This window comes from Chiloscyllium punctatum, chromosome 44 (genome assembly GCF_047496795.1).
Source record: "Chiloscyllium punctatum isolate Juve2018m chromosome 44, sChiPun1.3, whole genome shotgun sequence".
In the NCBI taxonomy this organism is placed as follows: Eukaryota; Metazoa; Chordata; class Chondrichthyes; order Orectolobiformes; family Hemiscylliidae; genus Chiloscyllium; species Chiloscyllium punctatum.
In genome coordinates, this window is record NC_092782.1 from 41,747,894 (window position 1) to 41,770,761 (window position 22,868).

A 22,868-nucleotide genomic window follows, 5' to 3' on the forward strand; every position below is an offset into this window, starting at 1 on the left:
AAAGAATCTGCATTTTAACACAGGAGGCTGCAGCAAAGGAGGTTGGGGGTTTGAGATCAGGGCATGATTGGAGTTTAGCTGGGGAGTGGGTGGTGGGGTTAGGCAGCGAGGAGTTTGGAGTTTACGGGAATTAGGATTGGAGTTGCCAGGGTGGGAGGGCGGAGCATTATGGAGCAGAGGGTGCAACACACTGAAACGTGTTTAATAGCTGTCTCTATTTTCACATGGTAATGGCCTCCTTCCTGTCACAGTTTAGATTGGTTGCTGTGTATGTTCACTGCTGTTATCTTCCTGTTTGGGTCATGTCAGTGTGCCTGTGCTCAGATAGTTGCTGCGGCGTTTGTTGTGGTCCACAACAGGATCTGTTTCTCAAAGCAGACTTGGTCTCAGCTGTATTCAATGGCTCTCTCACCTGGACATCTCGGGCAGCAATGCCCAGGCATCTGGACTGGGTTTGAACACAACAATGGCTGGCATTGGAGAGGGACACATCTCACCAGGTTATTCTGTAACAAGAGGAATGGAAAACCTGTAAATAAGTTATGAAAATTCAAAAGTACCAGTGATTAGAAACAGTTCGTGAATTCAGTGAAAAACTCAAATTAACCAGATCAGGTGACCAGGGTAGAGGTAGCAATACCCTGAGTCCAAGATTCTAAACAACCAAAGGTCAAACATCACAAGTAATTGTGGCTTCAATGAGTGAAGGCAAAGTAAGCAGAAGCCAAGCTGCCTGTGACCTTTAGGTACATGGTCAGAAGTAATGCCACAATTCCCAGAAAGAGACTTAAATTTAACTAAGAGATTTGAATTCCTAGCAAGCAACTGAAAAGCATTACACAAGATTTCTAGTTTTAATTTTTACCATAACAAGCCAACTGAAGTTAAAAATCACCCAACACCAGGTTATAGTCCAACAGGTTTAATTGGAAGCACACTAGCTTTCGGAGCGTCGCTCCTTCATCAGGTGATTGTGGAGGGCACAAATCTAAGGCACAGAATTTATAGCAAAAATTTACAGTGTGCCTTAGAGTTGTGCCCTCCACAATCACCTGATGAAGGAGCGACGCTCCGAAAGCTAGTGTGCTTCCAATTAAACCTGTTGGACTATAACCTGGTGTTGTGTGATTTTTAACTTTGTACACTCCAGTCCAACACCGGCATCTCCAAATCAAGCCAACTGAAGTTATCGTGACCGAAACACTTAATAAGTAAAGAATGCACTAAAATACAGAAACAATTTTCCTTCTAACTTCTTAACACAATTGGAAACTCCGCGTCACAGCTATACTTTACACTCAACTCTCTGCATTACTCCAATTTTCACAAGATCCTGTTCAATCTTACTTCCAATGTGTTTACTTCTCTCCATTCCAACAACCCATAACGCTGAGTGACCTTCTCTCAATTTCTTGAAGAGTGGTCAGCATGGACAAGTTGGACCGAAGGGTCTGTTTCCATGCTGTACATCTCTATGACTCTAAGTCCAGGACCGAATATCGATTGTGAGGAAGTGTGGTTCTTGGACCGGAGACCTTCTTCCCTCCCACATTTCTGCTTGGTAACTCACACAGAACTCCCAACCATATTCCCTCTGTGGACCACATGGCTACATCTGAGCTTCCCTCTCTTTACTGCCCTAAACTGGAGATTGGAAGACTAGTCACAGCCAGCACAAGCTGCTCGCGCCTTTGTTTTTGTTGGGAACTTTTTATACTTTGCTTCCCATAAGTCTCGCTCTGTTTCCATAGTAACCAAATGACCGAGGCCTGGCATCAGGCAGTATTGGAAGTACAACACATCACTGCACTATTTTACCCAGAATTAAACAGTTCCAAAATATAATCATTTTATAAAACAACATACTCTTAACAGTGTATAAACATACTCTCCAATCTATAACAACAGAAAACTTACCACACACGAACAGTTCATACAGGGGTTAACAGTGGATGAGAAAATGTCTCCATTCATATACTGCTTTCCTTCATATTCACAGCCTGAACCAAACAGAGAACAGGGTCAGTCATATAGACACCAGTCAGGGTACAGAGTCAGAGTCAGAGTCAGTCAGTCAGTCATATAGACACCAGCCAGGGTACAGAGTCAGAGTCAGAGTCATTCAGTCAGTCATATAGACACCAGCCAGGGTACAGAGTCAGAGTCAGTCAGTCATATATACACCAGTCAGGGTACAGAGTCAGTCAGTCAGTCATATACACACCAGCCAGGGTACAGAGTCAGTCATTCAGTCATATACATACCAGCCAGGGTACAGAGTCAGTCAGTCATATACACACCAGCCAGGGTACAGAGTCAGTCAGTCATATACATACCAGCCAGGGTACAGAGTCAGTCAGTCATATACACACCAGCCAGGGTACAGAGTCAGTCAGTCATATACACACCAGCCAGGGTACAGAGTCAGTCAGTCAGTCAGTCAGTCAGTCAGTCAGTCAGTCATATACACACCAGCCAGGGTACAGAGTCAGTCATTCAGTCATATACATACCAGCCAGGGTACAGAGTCAGTCAGTCATATACATACCAGCCAGGGTACAGAGTCAGTCAGTCATATACACACCAGCCAGGGTACAGAGTCAGTCAGTCAGTCAGTCAGTCATATACACACCAGCCAGGGTACAGAGTCAGTCATTCAGTCATATACATACCAGCCAGGGTACAGAGTCAGTCAGTCATATACATACCAGCCAGGGTACAGAGTCAGTCAGTCATATACACACCAGCCAGGGTACAGAGTCAGTCAGTCATATACACACCAGCCAGGGTACAGAGTCAGTCAGTCAGTCAGTCAGTCAGTCAGTCAGTCAGTCATATACACACCAGCCAGGGTACAGAGTCAGTCATTCAGTCATATACATACCAGCCAGGGTACAGAGTCAGTCAGTCATATACATACCAGCCAGGGTACAGAGTCAGTCAGTCATATACACACCAGCCAGTACAGATCCTGTCTTCAGGATATTTGGTGAGGAAATGCAGAGGGAAATCCAACTTCCTTAGTTACTTAGTTTGAAAGCACCAAAACTCTTCAATGAACAATTGAGATATTTGAAGATAACGCACATCAGAGTCCTGCTCTTTAGTGACTCCCTGGCTGGATCTGTTACATAAGTCGTTGTTAAGCCCCTTACACTGTGGCCAGATCCCAGCTTTGAGATGATTCAGCAGTGAGTTATTGCGACAATATTAAGGGGCCCTAAGTGGTACAGTGATAGTGTCATCAATTCTAAGACGAGAGAGTTGGGTTCAAGTCCTACCTGCTCCAGGTGTTTGTAATGACATCCTTGAGCAGGTTGATTAGAAAACAACAAAAAAAGAGACAATGTTGACTTCAGCAGTTAGGATTAGAGAGCAGTAGAACCAGCCAGATCAATCACAATGAGGTTCGGACTGGATCAGACTGAGTGAGGAGACTCTCTGCTGTCACCATGTATTGTCCTGGCTAGAAGCTGACAGGAGGCCCATGGGGAGGATCTACTGGGTCCAGTCTCTGCAGCAGCAATGTTTAGCCTGGGTCAATACCTTACCAAAAGTAACAGTGCGAAACTGAAACGTGCAACTCAGTGCAGCATTCCGGAATATACCATGGAGAGCAACAAACAGATCACACACAAAAACAACTACAGCGAACAGTGGAATGGAGCTCAATGCTGGATCTTCACAGGCCAGGGGATGAGCGAGGCCGGTGTGGAGTTACCCGGATACGAGGGACGGCCAGTGGGGGGTTACCCGGATACGAGGGAGGGCCGGTGTGGAGTTACCCGGATACGAGTGAGGGCCGGTGTGGAATTACCCGGATACGAGGGAGGGTCGGTGTGGAATTACCCGGATACGAGGGAGGGCCGGTGTGGAGTTACCCGGATACGAGGGAGGGCCGGTGTGGAGTTACCCGGATACGAGGGACGCCCGGTGTGGAATTACCCGGATATGAGGGACGCCCGGTGTGGAGTTACCCAGATACAAGGGATGGCCGGTGTGGACAAACAAGTGGTATACCCCTGCCCTCGCACACCCATACAACTGGCACACACTCTTCCCTCACACACCTTACCCGAACGCGTGTGATGGTTGGTGTGGCGTTACCCAGGTACGAGGGATGGCTGGTGTGTAGTTACCTGTACGTAGTGTGTGAATGGGTGTCTGACATTACCTGGCCGACAGATGGCGCAGCACTCCCCAGCTGGTATGTACTGGTCCAAACAGGTGAGTTGAGGGCAGGCAACCTCCTGGCAATGGACATTTCCATTCTGCAGAAAGACAAATCGCTTTAACATATCTTTCACTGGTTTCACCAGTAGGTGTGTTGTGTAGTATATTCAGACTCTTCCATTAGAACAGGCTATAAGAACAAGTTCAACCTCTACATCACTGTTTTCACAGTCCCTCAGCACTCTGCAGTGATCCCTCAGCACTCAACCCAACAGTGCAATAAACTCTCAGTATTACAGTTCTAGTATTGCAGCCTTCCCCAGTATTGACACTCCAACAGGACATGATCAGTACTAGTCCTTCAACTGCCCCCTGTTGCTTCAGTACTGAACCTGACAGTACAGCATTCCCTGCTTAGGAAGCAATGTTTTATCAATACTGAACCAGTGACAGAGCTCCTGCAGTTTATACTGGCAGTGTAACACTCCCTTTGAATGTCACCTCTAAAAGTACAGAAGATGCTCAGTACATCCCGTCTGACAACAGAGGGATTCCTCAATGTGTCCCTCCGACAGGGCAGGGCTCTCTCGGTATATCAAGTCTAACAGAATAGAGTTCCCTCAGTTTCAGAAAGTTCACAACCATACAACTGGTATACCCCTGCCCTCGCACACCCATACAACCGGTATACCCCCATCCCCTCGCACACCCATACAACCGGTATACCCCCATCCCCACACACCCCCATCCCCACACACCCCTCCAACTGGCACACACCCCCATCCCCACACACCCCTCCAACTGGCACACACCCCCATCCCCACACACCCCTCCAACTGGCACACACCCCCATCCCCACACACCCCTCCAACTGGCACACACCCCCATCCCCACACACCCCTCCAACTGGCACACACCCCCATCCCCACACACCCACACAACTGGCACATCCCTCCCCCAACCCATCCAGTATACACACCCCTTCCTCCCACAGCTCATACAACTGGAAAAAAAACACACCCTAATTGCACATTATGGATAAAAATATTTATTTTGAGAGCTGTTCTTGAGATTTTCTCCAGGACTATTTTTGGTTTCAGGATTACGGTGGTATCTCTCACTAACTTTACACAGAGGTGCAGTCATACAGTGATAATACCTTTAGTGCTTGTATTGATGTGTGGGGTATTTAGACTGTCACAGATATGGAATTAGAAAATTAACTGATATCTTCAGGAATTATATAGATTCCATTAAACTCACAGCCACAGCACACAAGGAAAGCATTTATTTCTTCGATACAGCAATAGTTAACGGATTAAGTTCGACATGGATTAGTTGGACTGAAGGATCTGTTTCTGTGCTGTGTGACTCTGACTCTATGTCAAGACAAGACAATAGGTATACATTAAACTGCAGTTCTTTAATATAGTAGCCGACACACACGAATACACGACAAAACATTGTCCTTATAACACCGTCTGCATACTGGCCAGATCTCAGTTCATCCATTTGCATTGAACGTGCACAGAGCTAGAAGATTTTAACCAGTTATTGTATCACAGATCTCAATTTCATCTGTCTGTTTAACAATTGACCGGGTTTTAAATTAGATTCCCTACTGTGTGAAAACAGGCCCTTCGGCCCAACTAGTCCACACCGACCCTCCGAAGAGTAACCCACCCACACCCATTTCTCTCTAATGCACCTAACACTATGGGCAATGTAGCATGGCCAATTCACCTGACCTGCACATCTTTGGACTGTGGGAGGAAACCGGAGCACCCAGAGGAAACCCACACAGACACGGGGAGAATGCGCAAACTCCACACAGACAGTCACCCGAGGCTGGAATCAAACCTGGGACCCTGGTGCTGTGAGGCAACGGTGCTAACCATTGAGCCAACGTGCAACCCCCGAGTTCATTCATTGCAAGATAATCTACATTTTCCCATATCACTGTGCTTCAATTTATGCCGCTTGCAGCTAGAGATTCTGAATCCATTTTCAAGAAATTCATTATTTTGGCAATTTCAGGTTTTCACAGTGGCTAGAGTTTACCTTGATTGACTGGTTAAAAGCTGTGCTCTCTCCTTTACAGTCTTGCTCTACCATCAAGGCCTCTTGCCCCACCCAAACCCACAGCCTCTTTCTCAGTCACCTATCTTGCAGATTCTATTCTCTGAAGTCAGTCAGAGATGAGAGTTTTGCTGGCTGTGGCAGCATTGATTGCCTATCATTAATCGGATTTGAGGAGGAGGTTAGGAGCTGTCTTCCTGCCGTACTGTCTTCACGGAGTAATCCCGAGCATGATTGGTCACGGTAGAGTAAAACCAGGCCATGAGGCTGCACATTTCCTGACTACAATGCTGCTGCTACTGCTGTTTTTTTATGTAATTTCAGTTCGAGATTGATACTTTTATTTCCATTCTATCCCATATAGCACAAAGATAGTACCATGCAACACAATGCTGGGGATCCTCAATGTGAAGGTGGGACTTAGTCTCCAGGAAGACTGTGTGGTGGTTAATCCTCTGGATGCTGTCTTGGACAGATGCACCTGCAGCAGGCAGATTGGGGAGGCTGAGGCCAGGTACAATTTTCCATCTTGATGCTTCCTTCATTACTGGACTCTGACTTTGAAACCTTTTTCAAACCCCCCTGCGCCTGTCCCACTTTTGCAAATTCCTTTTCCCAGCCCTTTGTAGTATCCTTCATACCCCCTTGCAGCATCCTTCACCCCTCACCCCACATCCTGCTCCTCCTTCACCCCGCCTCCTCTTCCCAGTCTCCTTCCTGCTCCCTCTCACAGCCCTACGTCCCTTCAAGGCTGAAACAACTTTCAGCCACTCACTCCCAGCTGCCACTTTCCATCCCAAGTGCTCCTCATCCAATCACACATTGTTGCTCTCCTCGTGTTGCCGTTGATAGGTTCAATAGCGCATATAGCAGTGGCAAGGACAGGAGGGAAACAACCTGTGATTGGAGGAGAAGGTCCTCATAGATCCTGTTCACCCACTCTATGATTGGTTACTCAATTATTTTGGGAGTGATCGGTTTGGGATGGGGGAGAAGTGGAAATTGTCTATTGAGCCTATGTATTGTGGGCACTGTTGTACATACTCACTATACTGTGAACACACCCACCACATCACCCTCAGCCTGTGCACACTTCTCAGTCTGTAAACACCCAGTAAACACCCACTACACACTGTGCTCTCCATATATATTCCTCACACACACCACACTCTGTATACACCGACCTTGCACAAGCACTTAAGAGTCATAGAGATGGACAGCGCAGAAACACACCCTTCAGTCCAACTCGTCGATGTTGACCAGATATCCCAATCTAATCTAGTTCCATTGGCCAGCACTTAGGCCATATCTCTCTGAATCCTGCCTTTTATTATACCTGCAATCCAAATCAAATTCCAGTCAGTTTAACATTATACAGATGCCTTTTAAATGTTGCAATTGTACCAGCCTCAACCACTTTGTCTGGCAGCTCATTCCATACACGTACCACCCTTTGCATGAAAAAGGTGCCCCTTCAGCCCCTTTTATATCTTTCCCCTCTCATCCTAAACCTATGCCCTCTAGTTCTGGACTGCCCCACCCCAGGGAAAAGACTCTGTCTATTTATCCTATCCATGCCCCTCATAATTTTGTAAACCTCCATAAGGTCACCCCTCAGCCTCCGACGCTCCAGGGAAGACAGCCCCAGCCTATTCAACCTCTTCCTGTAGCTCAAATCCTCCAACCCTGGCAACATCCTTGTAAATTGTTTCTGAACCCGTTCAAGTTTCAGAACATCCTTCCGAATAGAAAGGAGACCAGAATTACAAACAATGGTGCAATAATCTTGGTAACTCAGGCCATTCCACAGTTTGTGTCCATTGTACAGGCACCTGCTGCGTTTCGAGAGACATTTGCTTCGTGGGGTGATGGGGTGCTGGCAGTGAACAAGTCTAAAGGTCTCTGTGCTATACCCGACTTGGCCATCCTACAGGGCAGACTGAGAGAGAACATTAGTGTTCAGATCTCAGCTGATGTTTGCCAGACAAATCAGATCCTAGAGCCTGATTTGATTTTCACAAGAAGGTGCCAAAGTACTATTAGCAAAAGACATTTACTTATTACACAAGAGAAAAACAGCCACAAAAGACAATTTGGGAAAATCGCATCCTAAATATCAAGAAGATTCGGCCCTTTTCCAGAGGTATGCCCTTTACAGACATTCAATGTCAGTGAAACAGTTGTCCTATTGATATTCTTTGATCACTCAACAAAGAGGCCACATGCAATTCTGTTTTGGCTAATTTCTGCATTTTCACAAGATACAACTCAATCAGTATTGTGTACAGGAGTTGGAGGTCATGTTGCGGCTGTACGGGACATTGGTTAGGCCACTGTTGGAATCTTGAGTGCAGTTCTGGTCTCCTTCCTATCGGAATGATGTTGTGAAACTTGAAACGGTTCAGAAAAGATTTACAAGGATGCTGCTAGGGTTGAAAGATTTGAGCTACAGGGAGAGGCTGAACAGGCTGGGGCTGTTTTCCCTGGAGCATCGGAGGCTGAGGGGTGACCTTATAGAGGTTTACAAAATTATGAGGGGCACGAACAGGGTAAATAGAAAAAGTCTTTTCCCTGGGGTTGTGGAGTCCAGAACTAGAGGGCATAGGTTTAGGGTGAGAGGGGAAAGATATAAAAGAGACCTAAAAGGCAAGTTTTTCACACAGAGGATGGTACGTGTATGGAATGAGCTGCCAGAGGAAGTGGTGGAGGCTGGTACAATTGCAACATTTAAGAGGCATTTGGATGGGTGATGAATAGGAAGGGTTTGGAGGGATATGGGCCGGGTGCTAGCAGGTGGGACTAGATTGGTTTGGGATATCTGGTCGGCATGGACGGGTTGGACTGAAGGGTCTGTTTCCATGCTGTACATCTCTATGACTCTCCCAAAAATACACAGACACAGGCAAAGTCATTGAGTTTTCCTCATTGAGATCTTAAGAAAAGCTCAGGGCTTTCACTAGCCATGTCTACTTGGATTATTAATATATCTTAAAAACTTCTTTCCAGCACTGATGGCCTAGAGACCGCCAAAACCAAACTGCTATTCTGATGGTTTGAATCTTCTCTCCTGAATTATATCAGTTTCTGGTCTCTGGCCTCTCTTTTTGTTGGTAGTACAAGCTTAACTCATAAATACTTCAATAATTATCTCACCAAGTGACTTAATTAGTCCTTTACCTTAAGTCACGTGATTTCTTAGAAAGGCTATTTTGATCCCTTTAAGAAAAGTCACTTTTGCCGAACTAAAAACCAAAAGATTATTTAGCTCATTTTCGAACCCAACTTTGCAAACAACAATAACTTATTACGAATCATTATATGTTGGAGCCTTTCTCAAAGGTCCTCTGCAATCCAACACAAATCCCAGTCCGGTTAACATTGTACACATGGTGAGGAGAAATAGGAATAACTCCACAAAGCTTGAGTCATCATAAACTTCCATTTTCTGGATTAGTGGTGCTGGAAGAGCACAGCAGTTCAGGCAGCATCCAAGTAGATTCAAGGGCTTTTGCCCGAAATGTCGATTTCGAAGCTACTTGGATGCTGCCTGAACTGCTGTGCTCTTCCAGCACCACTAATCCAGAATCTGGTTTCCAGCATCTGCAGTCGTTGTTTTTACCTCATAAACTTCCATTAGTCTAACTTTGCCCTTCCACCAATCCCTTTGTAAGACTGTTAGCTTGTTTCAAAGATCAGCGTGCATGATCTAACCTATTCCTGTCTTGTACAGAAAACGTGTCAATCTTTAACTTCTTCCAGGGAGTATCCAGACCCTTGACCTGTCACAGATACTGATGGGTCGCTGACCCTGTTCTCGTGAATACTGTTCATTACAATCCATGATAATTGAGGGGTCTTCTAGAACCATTTGGCAATTTCTGTTGAAGATGAAGACACATGGGCGGGAGTCACAACCATCCTGTCAGGACTGGTGCCTCAGCCGAGCGGGAGCAGCCAGCTGCTTACAGGAGAAGAAACTGGCTACTCCCCCACTTTGGACAAGGGGTAAGAAGGCTTCTGTCACATTCCAGTGTGAACACAGGCTGTGGTTGCTGTACCCCCAGACAACCGCGGAGTTTTGGCAGAGTTCTGCTTAAACACTGCAACAAGAGCTCTGGTTTTTCTGTGCAGGAGCTCAGGGTATACAATAGGATTGGCTGGAAGACCAAAGCTACAGTTATGTGGTGAGTGATAGCTGACTAGTTTTAGGTTAAAGTTCAGCTGCTCATTGCCCTGGTGGTTGAGGATTCCAAAGACAACCTGATAATTTTGTCACGGATGATATTTTGGTCTCTGCTAAATTCCCTTCACATTTCCTTCTTATCGTTGCCTTGAGACAAGACTCTTCAAATATTTGGGATCCCATCATTAACATTACTGCTGTTTTGTGAAACACTCTTGAATTTCAAATCAAACCCATAAGTCCCTCCTCTCCACAAGCACAGCATTAGATTGAAGTGGACTCTGCCAAACAAGACCAGTAACCCAGTCTGACAAACGTATCCACCACATCGGGCACGGTCACCTTTTTCCCATTTAAGACTTCATTCACATTTCGCAAACTCTGATGGGAATGCTGTTGTACGTCAGAGTTATCCTACCTTACAGGAGCACTGCGTACAGGCATTGACTTTCCAGCTCTCATTGTGAGTTCTTCCATCCGCACAGCCTGCCAGGTAAATCCACAAACCAGGTTATTAACCGAAGGACATGGGCACAGTGGGCAATAGTGAGAGGCATACACAGAATGGAGGGACTGTCCTGTGGGCAAAGGCTAAACAGGCTGGGACTCCACTCACTGGAGATTAGAGGAATGAGAGGTGATCTCGTTGATACAAAGGATTCTCAAGGGTAAATGCTGAGAGGGTCGAGGTGTTCACAGGATAGTCTCAGTCTAAAGTGGTACTAATTTACGGCTGAAATGAGGAGGAATTTCTTCTCTCAGAGGGTCGAGTGTCTGTGGAAATCTTTACCACAAAGAGCTGTGGGGTCAGAGTTCTTGTGTATATTTAAGGTTGAGATCGAGAGAATCTGGGTTAGCAGGGGAATGAAGGGTGATGGGGATCTGGGAGATCATGGATGTGATGAATAGATGGCACAGTGGCTTGATGGTTAGCACTGCTGCCTCACAGCACCAGGGACCCAGGTTCGATTCCAGCCTCGGGCGACTGTCCGTCTACAGTTCGTATGTTCTGTGGGTGCTCCTTCCACAGTTGAAGGTGTGCAGGTTAGGTGGATTGGCCATACTAAATTGCCCATGGTGTTCAGGGATGTGTAGGTTACATGGGTTAATGCAGGGTCTTGGGGATATGGTGGGATGCTCTTCGGAGGGTTGGGTCAATGGGCCGGATGGTTGATTCAGAGTGGCTAGGAACAAAATGAAATCTGGAACAGGCTCTAGGGATGCACACAAATCAACCAAACCACAAGTGTTTCAGCTCTGAATAACTCAAATCACTGAAAAATGCAGATTATGAAGCTTTCTCATGATACAAAAAGAAGCTACCGGGTAACCACTACATAGGACATTTTATGACGTTAAACATGCTATATACATACTAAAATGGTTTATTCCATATAATCAGACAAACAAAAACTGACAGCAAACCAAGGAAGGTAGTATTTGGATCTGTGACCAAAAGTGCCCATCCCCACATTGCCCCACTGGGTCCCTCACTCCTTCATTCTCCCAGGAACAAATCCGTCCCTGGTGTGCACCTCACATAAACTGATCAGAAAGATGGTGAATTGCTGCTTCAGCAGGGCTGTGGTTCAAATCCGAGATTTATTTTTCTGTGACATCTACAGAAAGCCTTGGCCAAGCACGAGACACCCAAGCTGCCTGGCGGAGTTTGTCCATGCCAACATTGGGGAGCTCATAAACTGCATGTTTCTAATCAGAACCCCACCCCTTCATTACTCAGCTGACAGGAGGAACGTCCAACTCTGTGACTGATACAGGCAAATATTTCAATCAGCAAGAGGTCAAAGAGTCAGGAAGCCATGCCAAAGTGAGTGGAGAGTTAACTGTTCAGGGAAGGAGATTGTCAAAGGGGTCTGAAAGGAATAAGAAAGAAAGGATTGAGGAAATAATGGGTAAGTGGCGATTCAGAAAGAAGAAGAATCATGCAAGGACCGAATAAATAGAGTTGGTGGATGGATGTAGTATAATGATGGTGATGTCGGTGAATTGAGTGCTGATTGAATCGGTCAGCTAGCATAGAGTTAACCAGTGAATGGGACTTGATCCCAGTTTGGACTTGGGAAGGATTGAAAGGGCTGGAACTTCTGATGGGTGGAAGTTGTACATCCAGCCAGGAAGGCATTGGGACACTCAGGCCCAGAGCTAACACAGAAACAGATGAGTGGTTTAGCAGTAGACATGTGGAAGAAAGAAATGGAGCGATGATACAGATGTGGAAGCAGCAGTTTTGGTGATGATAAGGATATGGTAGCAAAACAGAACATTGATGGTGCAAAAGCTCTGGTTGAGACCAAACTAGAGGTCCTGATGGGGAATGGAGTTTGTGATTTATAAGGGACATATACCCTGCCTCATCAACCAGGCTGAATGTACCAGCATATCTAAAATATTGCTTTTTAGAATTAGAATCCCTGTTGTGTTGAAACTGGCCCTTCAGCCCAACAAGTCCACACTGACCCTCCAAACAGTATCCCACCCAGACCCATTGCACTACATGTACCCCTGAGTCATGCACCTAACCTACACATCCCTGAACACCAGGAAACAATTTAGAAGGGCCAATTCACCTAACCTGCACATCGTTGGATTGTGGGAGGAAACTGGAGCACCTGGAGGAAACCCATGAAGACAGAAGGGAGAATGTGCAAGCTCCACACAGACAGTTGCCCAACACTGGAATCGAACCCAGGTCCCTGGTGCAGTGAAGCACCAGTGCTAACCACTGAGCCACTGTGCTGCCCCTACTGAGGTTGTAGCGCACAGAAACACAGAACAGCACACCAAAAAGTGGAAACTGTGTGCAACAGATAGAGCGAAACATTCCCACAACCAACGGATCAGATCTAAACTCTGCAGTCTGGCCACATCTCATTGTGAATGATAGTCAACAATTAAACAACTCAGTGGAGGAGGCAGCTTCACAAATAGCTCCATCCTTAAATGATGGAAGAGACCAGCACAACAGTGTAAAAGATAAGGCTGAAATATTCGCAACAACCTTCAGCCAGAAATGGATGATCTCAGTTTCCTCCAGTGGTTCCAGCATTACAAATGTCAGTCTTTGGCCAATTTGATTCCCTCCACGTCATATTCGGAAATGGTTGGAGGCACTGGGTACTGCAAAGACTGCAGGCCCTGACAACATTCTGGCAACAGTAGTGAAGGCTTGTGCTCCAGAACTCGCTGCTCCCCTCGCCAAACTAAGAGAGTACAGTTACAACACTGGCACCTAACCAACAATGTGGAAAATTGCCCAGGTATGTCCTGTATGTATGGGAACGTGAGGACTGCAGATGCTGGGGATGAGATTCCTGATGAAGGGCTTATGCCAGAAACGTTGATTCTCCTGCTCCTCGGATGCTACCTGACCTGCTGTGTATTTCCAGCACCACTCTTCACAGCCTGTACGTAATAAGTGAGAGAAATCCAACCCGGCCAGTTACCACCCCATCAGTCTACTCTTGATCACAAGTGAAGGAAGGTGTCATCAACAGCGTCACCAAGCAGCACCTGTTTAACAACAAGCTGCTGAGTGACGTCCAGTTTGGGTTCCACCAGGGTCACGCAGCTCCTGACCTCCTTACAGCCTCGGTTCAAACATGGACAGAGGAGCTGAATTCCAGAGGTAAGGTGAGGGTTATTGCCCCTGACATCAAGGCTGCATTGGACCAAGTGTGGCATCAGGAAGCTCTAGCAAAACTAGAACCCACAGGTATCGGGGGCAAACTCTCTGCTGGTGCAGTCATACCTGGCAGATAAGGGGATGGTTGTGTTTGTTGGCAGTCAGTCATTTCAGCTCCGGGACATCTCTGCAGAAGTTCCTCAGGGTAATATCCCAGGCTCAGCCATCTTCAGTTGCTTCATCAATGACCTTCCCTCTATCATAAGGTCAGAAGTGGGGATGTTTTCTGATGATTTCACAATGTTCAGCATCATTCATGGCTCCTCAGATACTGGAGCAAAAAACTTCAGTAAGAACTGGTCAATACACAGGCTCAGGCTGACAAGTGGCAGTAACATTTACACCACAGACTATGACCATTTCCAACAAGAAAGAATGTAACTGTCTCTTTGATGGGCTATGCAATTACCAGTATAACATCAGGGTGGTTACAATTAACAAGAAATTCAACTGACACAGGATTAGGTACATGCTCAGAACTCTCTGGTGAGTAATTCACTTCCTGACTCCACAAGGCCTGCTCACCACCTACAATCTCCAGGCACATTTACCAGAAATAAAAGTCTTCACAGGCCCATAGGATGGCTCTCTTACTAAAAAAGTCAAGATGGCGCCAGAATGTGGTGACTCCTTGTGAGCTGTCTTCAGCAGATCCTATTCTTAGATATCTTATAGTTGTTCTGTTATTTTAAAGTTCAATTCTAACTCTGTCAAAATTACAACAACGTTCTCTTAAACCGACTTGATAGTGTGGGGATCCTTCTATTAATTACTGACAAGGCAGTCCGACTGGCGCAGGAATGAGACCTGACCCCGTGGTGACCTGTCATCAAGGAGGGTGGGCCAGACCGATTACCTGGATCATTTAAGGCTGCGCCTGGTGCCCAGGACCCCATCAGGAGCACCCACCTACTTTGCGCAGGTGGAACAACAAGCTCAGAGAGATTGAAGGTCTTTCGGCCTCTCACAGGCCTGACCTCCCCGACCTTGTGGAAATCTGGAACCAAGACCAAACTGGCGCGGGAACAAGACCTGATCCCATGGTGAGCCGACACTGAGGAGGCCTGATCAGACTGCAATACTGCCTCCGAGCTGTACCCCCGGAGTGTTCAAAATTGCGACTGTTGCTCAGGACCCCATCAGGAGCGCTCACTCACCTCTAGGAGTAACAGACTTCACTCGCTGACGTCTGGGATCAACTAGGGACAACTACCTACCCAGGAAACTTAGGTCTTATGCTGGACTTCAAGGTGAGACTGAAACAATGCTGTTTCAAGACCCAACCCCCACCCCCAAGCATACTCCAGGCCAATGTCCAAGCCATTGAGATCAAAATGGATGAACTTAAAGCTAGACTTAGCAGCTGGAGGGAACTACGAGACCGCTGTGTGCTCTGTTTTGCAGAGACATGGCTCACTCCTGCTAAACCTGACTGTGTCTTACAACATGAAGGTTTCTCTATACATCCCATGTTCCACACGGTATCCTCGGGTCAGACAAGGGGCGGTGGAGTCTGCCTCCTAATCGACACCTCCCGGTGATCAGGCATGGTGATCCTGGTTACTGCTCCCCAGAGCTGGAATATCTTCTAGGAAAGATACTACCTGCTGGGCGAGTTCACCTCCGCCATCCTAACAGCAGTCTACATCCCACCCAATATGGAAGTGAAGAGTGCATTTGATGAAGTATGCAAGGCTACGAACAGTCTTGAGATGGAATTCCCCGAGGCCTTTTTCATTGTAGCTGCTGACTTCAATCAAACCAACCGCAAGAATATGCTACCAACATATCTCCTATCCCACCAAGGAGCAGAACATCCTTGACCTACCGCTCCAGCCCTCATCCACATCTTGGAAAATCAGATCACCGACACCGTGCTCCTCCTCCTGGTTTCGAAGCAGAAACTGAAGCCTCAGGACCCAGTCCAGAACTGGTCTGAGGAAACTGAAGAACCTCGATGGGGCTGCTTCGAGACGCTGGGTTGGTCCATAAAAAGGACTCAGCAGCCCACCAAAATGAGTATGCCACTACCGTGACAGGCTTCACTCATGTGTAGAAGGCCGTGTGCCAAAGACGTTAATCTGAACGTTGCCCAACCAGAAACCATGGATGAACCGTTTGATCCACTCCCCACTGAAGACCAACTCTGAGGCTTTCAAGTTGGGTGATCCTGACCAAACAGGAAATTCAGGTATGACCCTCGCAAAGGCCATCAGGGATACCAAGAGGCAATACCAATCAGCTGGCGGGAGTATTCACTGACATCTTTAACCTCACTTTGTTCCAATCTGCTGTTACAAGACAACCAGTACCACCCAGGTATCAAAAGAAAACACATGGGACATGCCTCAATGACTCCTGCCCGCTGGCTCTGAGCTCCATCATTATGAAGTGCTTCAGGAGGTTAGTCATGGTTCAAATCAACTCCAGCCTGCCTCGATCCCTTGTAATTTGCTACTAGCACAACAGGTCCATAGCAGACACCATCTCCCTGGCCCTATACTCATCCCTGGAATATCTGGCTAACAAGGATACCAACATCAGGCTCCTAATTATCGACAATAGCTCTGCCTTCAACACAATAATCCCAACCAAACTAACCTCCAAATTCTCAGATATAGGTCATGGCTTTCCTCTCTGTAATTGGATCCTCAGCTTCCTAATCCATGGACTGCAATCTGTAAGAATAATCCTCAACATAATCCACCATAATCCTCAACACTGGTGCCCCACAAGGCGGTGTACTCAGTCCCCTACTGTACTTCTTGTAAACTCACAATTGCGGGGCCAAATTCCACTCCAATTCCATTTACAAGTCTACTGACGACACCACCGTTGTCGGTCAGATCTCAAACAACGACGAGACAGAGGACAGGAAAGAGACTGAGTGTTTAATGGCCTGATGTGAAGCTAACCATCTCTCCATCAATGTCAGCGAAATGAAGGAGCTGGACGTTGACTTCACGAAGTGGAGTGGAGAGCACGCCCCTGTCTGCATCAACACTGAGGTGGAGATGCTTGAGAGTGTGAAGTTCCTGGGAGTGACGATCACCAACAATCTGTCCTGGTCCATCCATGTTGGCATGACAATCAAGAAAGCACAGCAACATCTCTACCTTCGAGAGGCTGAGGAAATTCAGCATGTCCATAAAGAATCTCACAAATTTTTTATCGATGTACCAAAGAAAGGATGCTATCTGGATGTGTCACAGCATGGTGTGGCAGCTGCTGTTCCCAAGACTGAAAGAAACCACAGAGTTGTGAACACAGCCCAGTCCATCACGCAAACTAACCTTCCGTCAATTGACTTGATCTATATTTCCTGCGGCATTGGGAAAGCAATCAACATTATCAAAGACCCCTCTAGTTAGGCAGAAGATATAAAGATTTGAACAAATAGATTCCAAAACAGCTTCTTCCCTTTTGTTATCAGACTTTTAAATGGACCGATTTAATCTTAATGTTGGTCTCTCTCTGTGCACTTTTTTAGCAGCTGTAATACAGTATCCTGCACTCTGTTGTGTTACCCTGATGCACTTGTATTGTATGATCTGCCTGAAAATCACGTAAGACAGCACTTGTCGCTGTACCTTGGTACACATAGTAATCAGTCAAATTGTGTGTGTGTGTGAGAGAGAGAGAAAGAGACAGAAATAGAGAGAGAGAGAGAAATAGAGAGAGAAAGAGACAGAAATAGAGAGATAGAGAGAGAGAGAGAGAGAGAGAGAGAGAGAGAGAGAGAGAGAGAGAGAGAGAGAGAGCGCGAGATGATTGGTGGTGGTGGTTCAACCTGAGGGTCACCATGTCTCAGGTGAGGGTTTGAGATGGTGGGACCTTCATGGTGGCCTGTGCCAGCGTAGGCCTCACCCTGCATTACCAATCAGCTGTCCAGTCAAATGGCACTGGTGCTCCCACCATTCCTTTATGCTTCCCGATTGGAACATTGTATGACAGGAATGGAGAGAACAAATCCCAGACATTGTGTGTCACATCCACTTACCGTGGGGGCATTCTGAACAGCAGGATCCCGGTCTCTTCACAGGGTCTTTACAGCTCAGAGCCTGGCACTGCACTGGGGCACAGGACACAGCACCGTTCTTCAACAGAATAGCAAGCATCTGGTCAGTGACCATGTACAGAAACAAGGCTCTCTCAGAATCAAACCCTCCCGGAATCCGGTCACCCAGTCAACCTGTTCATTGTTCCCCGGAAAGTGCAGACTCTCTCAGTCTTCCCAAAAGTGCTTGACACTCTCACTCCCTCCACTCTGAAAGTGCTGTCACACTCTCTCTCCCCTGCACCAAAAGGTGCCGACTCCTTCCCTCTCTCTGAAGGTGCTGTCACACTCTCTGTCTCTCCGTCTCCCCCAAAGGTGCTATCACACACTGTCTCTCTCTGTCTCCCCGAAGGTGCTGTCACACTCACTTCCTCCCCTGCACCCAAAGGTGCTGACTACCAGTACCGCTCCCCACCCGAAGCTGCTGACTCTCTCCCTCTCTCTCCCACACCCAAATGTGCTGACTCCCTCTCTCCCTCCTCCCCCACCCAAAGGTGCTGACTCTCTCCCTCCCACACCCATCCGAAGGTGCTGACTCCCTCTCACCCTCCTTCCACCCGAATGTGCTGACTCCCTCTCTCCCTCCCCCCACCCGAAGGTGCTGACTCTCCCTCCCCCCCGCCACCCGAAGGCACTGACTCCCTCTCTCCCTCCCCCCACCCGAAGGTGCTGACTCTCTCTCCCTCCCTCCCCCACCCAAAGGTGCTCACTCTCTCCCTCCCTTCCCCACCTGCAGGTACTGACTCCCTCTCTCCCTCCCTCCCCCCATCCGTCTCTCCCTCCCTCCCCCACCCAAAGGTGCTGACTCTCTCCCTCCCTCCCCACCCAAAGGTGCTGACCCGCTCCTTCCCACCCTCACCCAAAGGTGCTGACTCGCTCCCTCCCACCCTCACCCAAAAGGTGCTGACTCTCTCATTCCCCCACCCAAAGGTGCTGATTCTTTCCCTCCCTTCACCACCCGCAGGTGCTGACCCTCTCTCCCTCCCCCCACCCGAAAGTGCTGACTCTCTCCCTCCCCCCACCCAAAGGTGCTGACTCTCTTCCTCTCCCCACCCGAAGGTGCTGTCTGTCTTCCTCCCTCCCTCCCCCCACCCAAAGATGCTGACTCTCTCCCTCCCCCATACCAATGTGCTGACTCTCTCCCTCCCTCCCCCATCCAAATGTGCTGACCCTCTCCCTCCCCCACCCAAAGGTGTTGACTCTCTTTCCCTCCCCCACCCGAAGGCGCTGACACCCTCACTCCTTCCCCCCACCCGAAGGTGCTGACTCTCTCCCTCCCCCCACCCGAAGGCACTGACACCCTCTCTCCCTCCCCCACCTGAAGGTGCTGACTCTCTTTCCCTCCCCCACCCGAAGGCACTGACACCCTCTCTCCCTCCCCCACCCAAAGGTGCTGACTCTCTTTCCCTCCCCCACCCGAAGGCGCTGACACCCTCACTCCTTCCCCCCACCCGAGGGTGCTGACTCTCTCTCCCTCCCCCACCCAAAGGTGCTGTCTGTCTCCCTCCCCCATCTGAAGGTGCTGACTCTCTCTCTCTCCCTCCCCCCCCGAAGGTGCACTCTCTCTCCCTCCCTCCCCACTGGAAGGCGCTGACTCCCTCTTTCTCCCCCACCCGAAAGCTCTGACTCTCTCCCTCCCCCCACCCATAGGTGCTGACTCTCCCTCCCTCCTGACTCAAAGCTGCTGACTCTCTCTACCTCCCTCCCCGACCCAAAAGTGCTGACTCTCTCTCTCCCTCCCTCCCCCACCCAAAGGTGCTGACTCTCTCCCTCCCCCACCCAAAGGTGCTGACTCCCTCCCTCCCCCCACCCAAAGCCGTTGACTCCCTCTCTCCCTCCCTCCCCCACCCAAAGGTGCTGACTCTCTCTCCCTCTCTCCCCCACCCAAAGGTGCTAGACTCCCTCCCTCCCTCCCCCCAAAGCCGCTGACTCCCTCTCTCCCTCCCTCCCCCCACCCAAAGCCGCTGACTCCCTCTCTCCCTCCCCCACCCAAAGCCGCTGACTCCCTCTCTCCCTCCCTCCCTCCCCCCACCCAAAGCCGCTGACTCCCTCTCTCCCTCCCTCCCCCCACCCAAAGGTGCTGACTCTCTCCCTCCCCCACCAAAGGCGCTGACTCCTTCTCTCCCTTCTCCACCCGAAGGTGCTGACTCTCTCCCTCCCTCCCACTACCCAAGGGTGCTGACCTTTTCTCCCTCCCCCACCCAAAGGTGCTGTCTGTCTGTCTCCCTCCCTCCCTCCCCCCAATCGAAGGTGCTGACTTTCTCTCTCCCTCCCTCCCCCCACCAGAGGATGCTCACTTTCTCTCTCTCCCCCAACCGAAGGTGCTGTCTCTCTCCCTCCCTCCCCACCCGAAGGCGCTGACTCCGTCTCCCCCACCCGAAGGCTCTGACTCTCTCCCTCTCTCCCTCCCCCCACCCGTAGGTGCTGCCTCTCTCTCCTTCCGCCCACCCGACGGTGCTGAATCTCTCTCCCTCCCCCACCCGAAGTTGCTGTCTCTCTCCCTCCCTCCCCCAACCCAAAAGGTGCTGACTCTTTCCTTCCCTCCCCCCCCACCCGAAGGTGCTGACTCTCTCTCTCCCTCCCCCCCACCAGAAGGTGCTGACTCTCTCCCTCGCTACCTATCTGCGATTTGTGGCTACTTACCAAACACACACAAGATGTACAGGTATCAACAATGAAGGAATCTCCGTTTTGGAAAGGCTGCCCTTTGTAGCTACAACCTTTAACAGGGAGAAGATACAAATTCTCATTTATTATTTTCAAACTGAGTGGCCCAGGTCTGAACAATACCAATTCTTCCTGGTATTTAAATTGAATTAAATTGCTTGTTTAATCATCTCACTTCTTCAAATTCTACCCCTCCCAAACCGTCAGAATATCCCACCTCCTCTTCCCTCTGCCGTCCCAGGAACCTCTCTTCACAATCTCAGTTTTCTGGGGGTGGTGGGACAGGCCATGGTAGGGTCATGGGCTGGGGTTGGGGAATGCAGAGAGACGGAGATGGGGTGGGGGTGGTGGGTCATGGTGTGGTGCTGGCTGTTCAGCTGGGCAGCTCCTCACAGTGGGAAAGAGAGAGACTGTTTCTCTGGGCTGGATTTACATGTGGGGCAGGGAAACGCTCAGGGAACCAAGGCCTTTGCTCCTGCTACACTGGCCACCCCGAGTCTAGTTCGCTAGACTGTCCCTCTGTTTGGAGGGCAGTGTGCCAATGATTGGCAATGATGGAGCTCTGCCCCTGTGCCTTCCTTGCGCCACTTAAAGGGGGGCGCTCTTATGAACCATAGTTTATTTCATACAGTGAGTGGTTGAGGTCCAGCATGCACTGCCTGATGACATGGCAGAGGAAGCTTCAAATAAATATTCAAGAGGGAGTAAGAGTGTCATGGTTAAAAAGGTCTACAGCACAGAAAAAGACCCTTCAGCCCATCAAGTTTGGGCTGGACAAGGTCAACCACCTTACTATTCTAATCCCACTTTCCAACATGTTATCCATTGTTTTGGATGCTTCTTCTAAATACTTCCACCAGTCCATCAGCACAAGAGACTCTCCGCTATTCTGCTCTTGGGCTCAAACCAGACTGTTCTCTTGTTGATATGAAACGTTCCCTTTTCTATCACTTCAATCAGAATAGACAAATTCCCTGAAGGTCTCACTGTTGCACTCAGGTCGAGTCATTTTGAGCAGTCCCTCCCCATACAATGATTCACATCGACTGAAGGCTGGAATATCGTTTGGTTACATGTGGTCACCCTGCGCCCCTTCCCACCCCTATACCCCTGACACCTGCACCTGCACCCTGACCACCCACACATTCAGACCCCATGGTTCCCTTCCACACTCCCCAACTCAGACCCCATAATTCCCTCTCTTGCACCCCAACCCCTCAGTGCCCACGGTCCATTCCTCCATCCTGCCACCGCCATCCCCATACATCTCGGCTGCCATGTCCATGTGACACAGACTGACTGTGATTCACCAATAACTAACCGTGACACATGACATGGCGGCTCCTCCCTTGATCATACCACTCGCTGAAACAGGCGCCACAGCGATGCACCCGACACTCCGCATTTGGAAATCCCGGGCACTTTGTGTCCTGGCACAGGTCCGGGCACCTGACTGGGAGAGTGCCCAGTGGACAGCCAGAGTACCAGTGCAACTCGAAACAAAACCTACAGAGGACAGGACACAGAGAACGTAAGTGAAATGAACTCCAACTCAACAGACTCAGGGAAAGTGGGACAGAGAGATGGGGAGGGGAAAGGGGGCAGAAGGGGTGAGAGAGAGGTTGAGACAGAGCGTGTGGGGGAGAGGGCAGAGTCAACTTGTCTCATGAAATGGAAGTCATGTTTGACTAACTTACTGGAGTTCTTTGAGGAAGCAACATGGAGGGTGAATATTGCTGAACTCTCATCATGCCGAATATTTTCGAATCAACCTGTTTAGAGAAGTTATGATATAGGTCTGGAGCAGGTGGGACTCAAACCTGTCCAGAGGAAGGGACAGTGCCACTAGACCTATTGCAGTACACTTGGATTTCCAAAAGCATTCAACAAGGTGTGACGTCAAAAGAACTTCATAAAATAAGAGCTTAGGGTGGATAGGGTAACATATTGGAAAATAGGAGATTGTAAAGATCATAAAAGGCAGATAGTCTCAATAAATGAGTCAT

The 22,868-nt window shown here is 48.6% G+C and overlaps 1 protein-coding gene across 1 annotated transcript in view; it reads right to left on the bottom strand.

Annotated features, from left to right (window-relative positions):
- The window catches only part of kcp (kielin cysteine rich BMP regulator), a 161,117-nt gene that overhangs the window by 86,348 nt on the left and 51,901 nt on the right, over positions 1 to 22,868 (bottom strand). The window contains exons 9-15 of the mRNA XM_072562062.1: positions 22,184 to 22,368; positions 20,839 to 20,915; positions 18,139 to 18,235; positions 10,854 to 10,921; positions 4,175 to 4,271; positions 1,918 to 2,000; positions 413 to 506 (exon numbers count right to left, since the gene is read on the bottom strand). Of these exons, the coding sequence (XP_072418163.1) occupies positions 413 to 506; positions 1,918 to 2,000; positions 4,175 to 4,271; positions 10,854 to 10,921; positions 18,139 to 18,235; positions 20,839 to 20,915; positions 22,184 to 22,368 (701 nt within the window). The remainder of the gene's footprint in view (positions 1 to 412; positions 507 to 1,917; positions 2,001 to 4,174; positions 4,272 to 10,853; positions 10,922 to 18,138; positions 18,236 to 20,838; positions 20,916 to 22,183; positions 22,369 to 22,868) is intronic.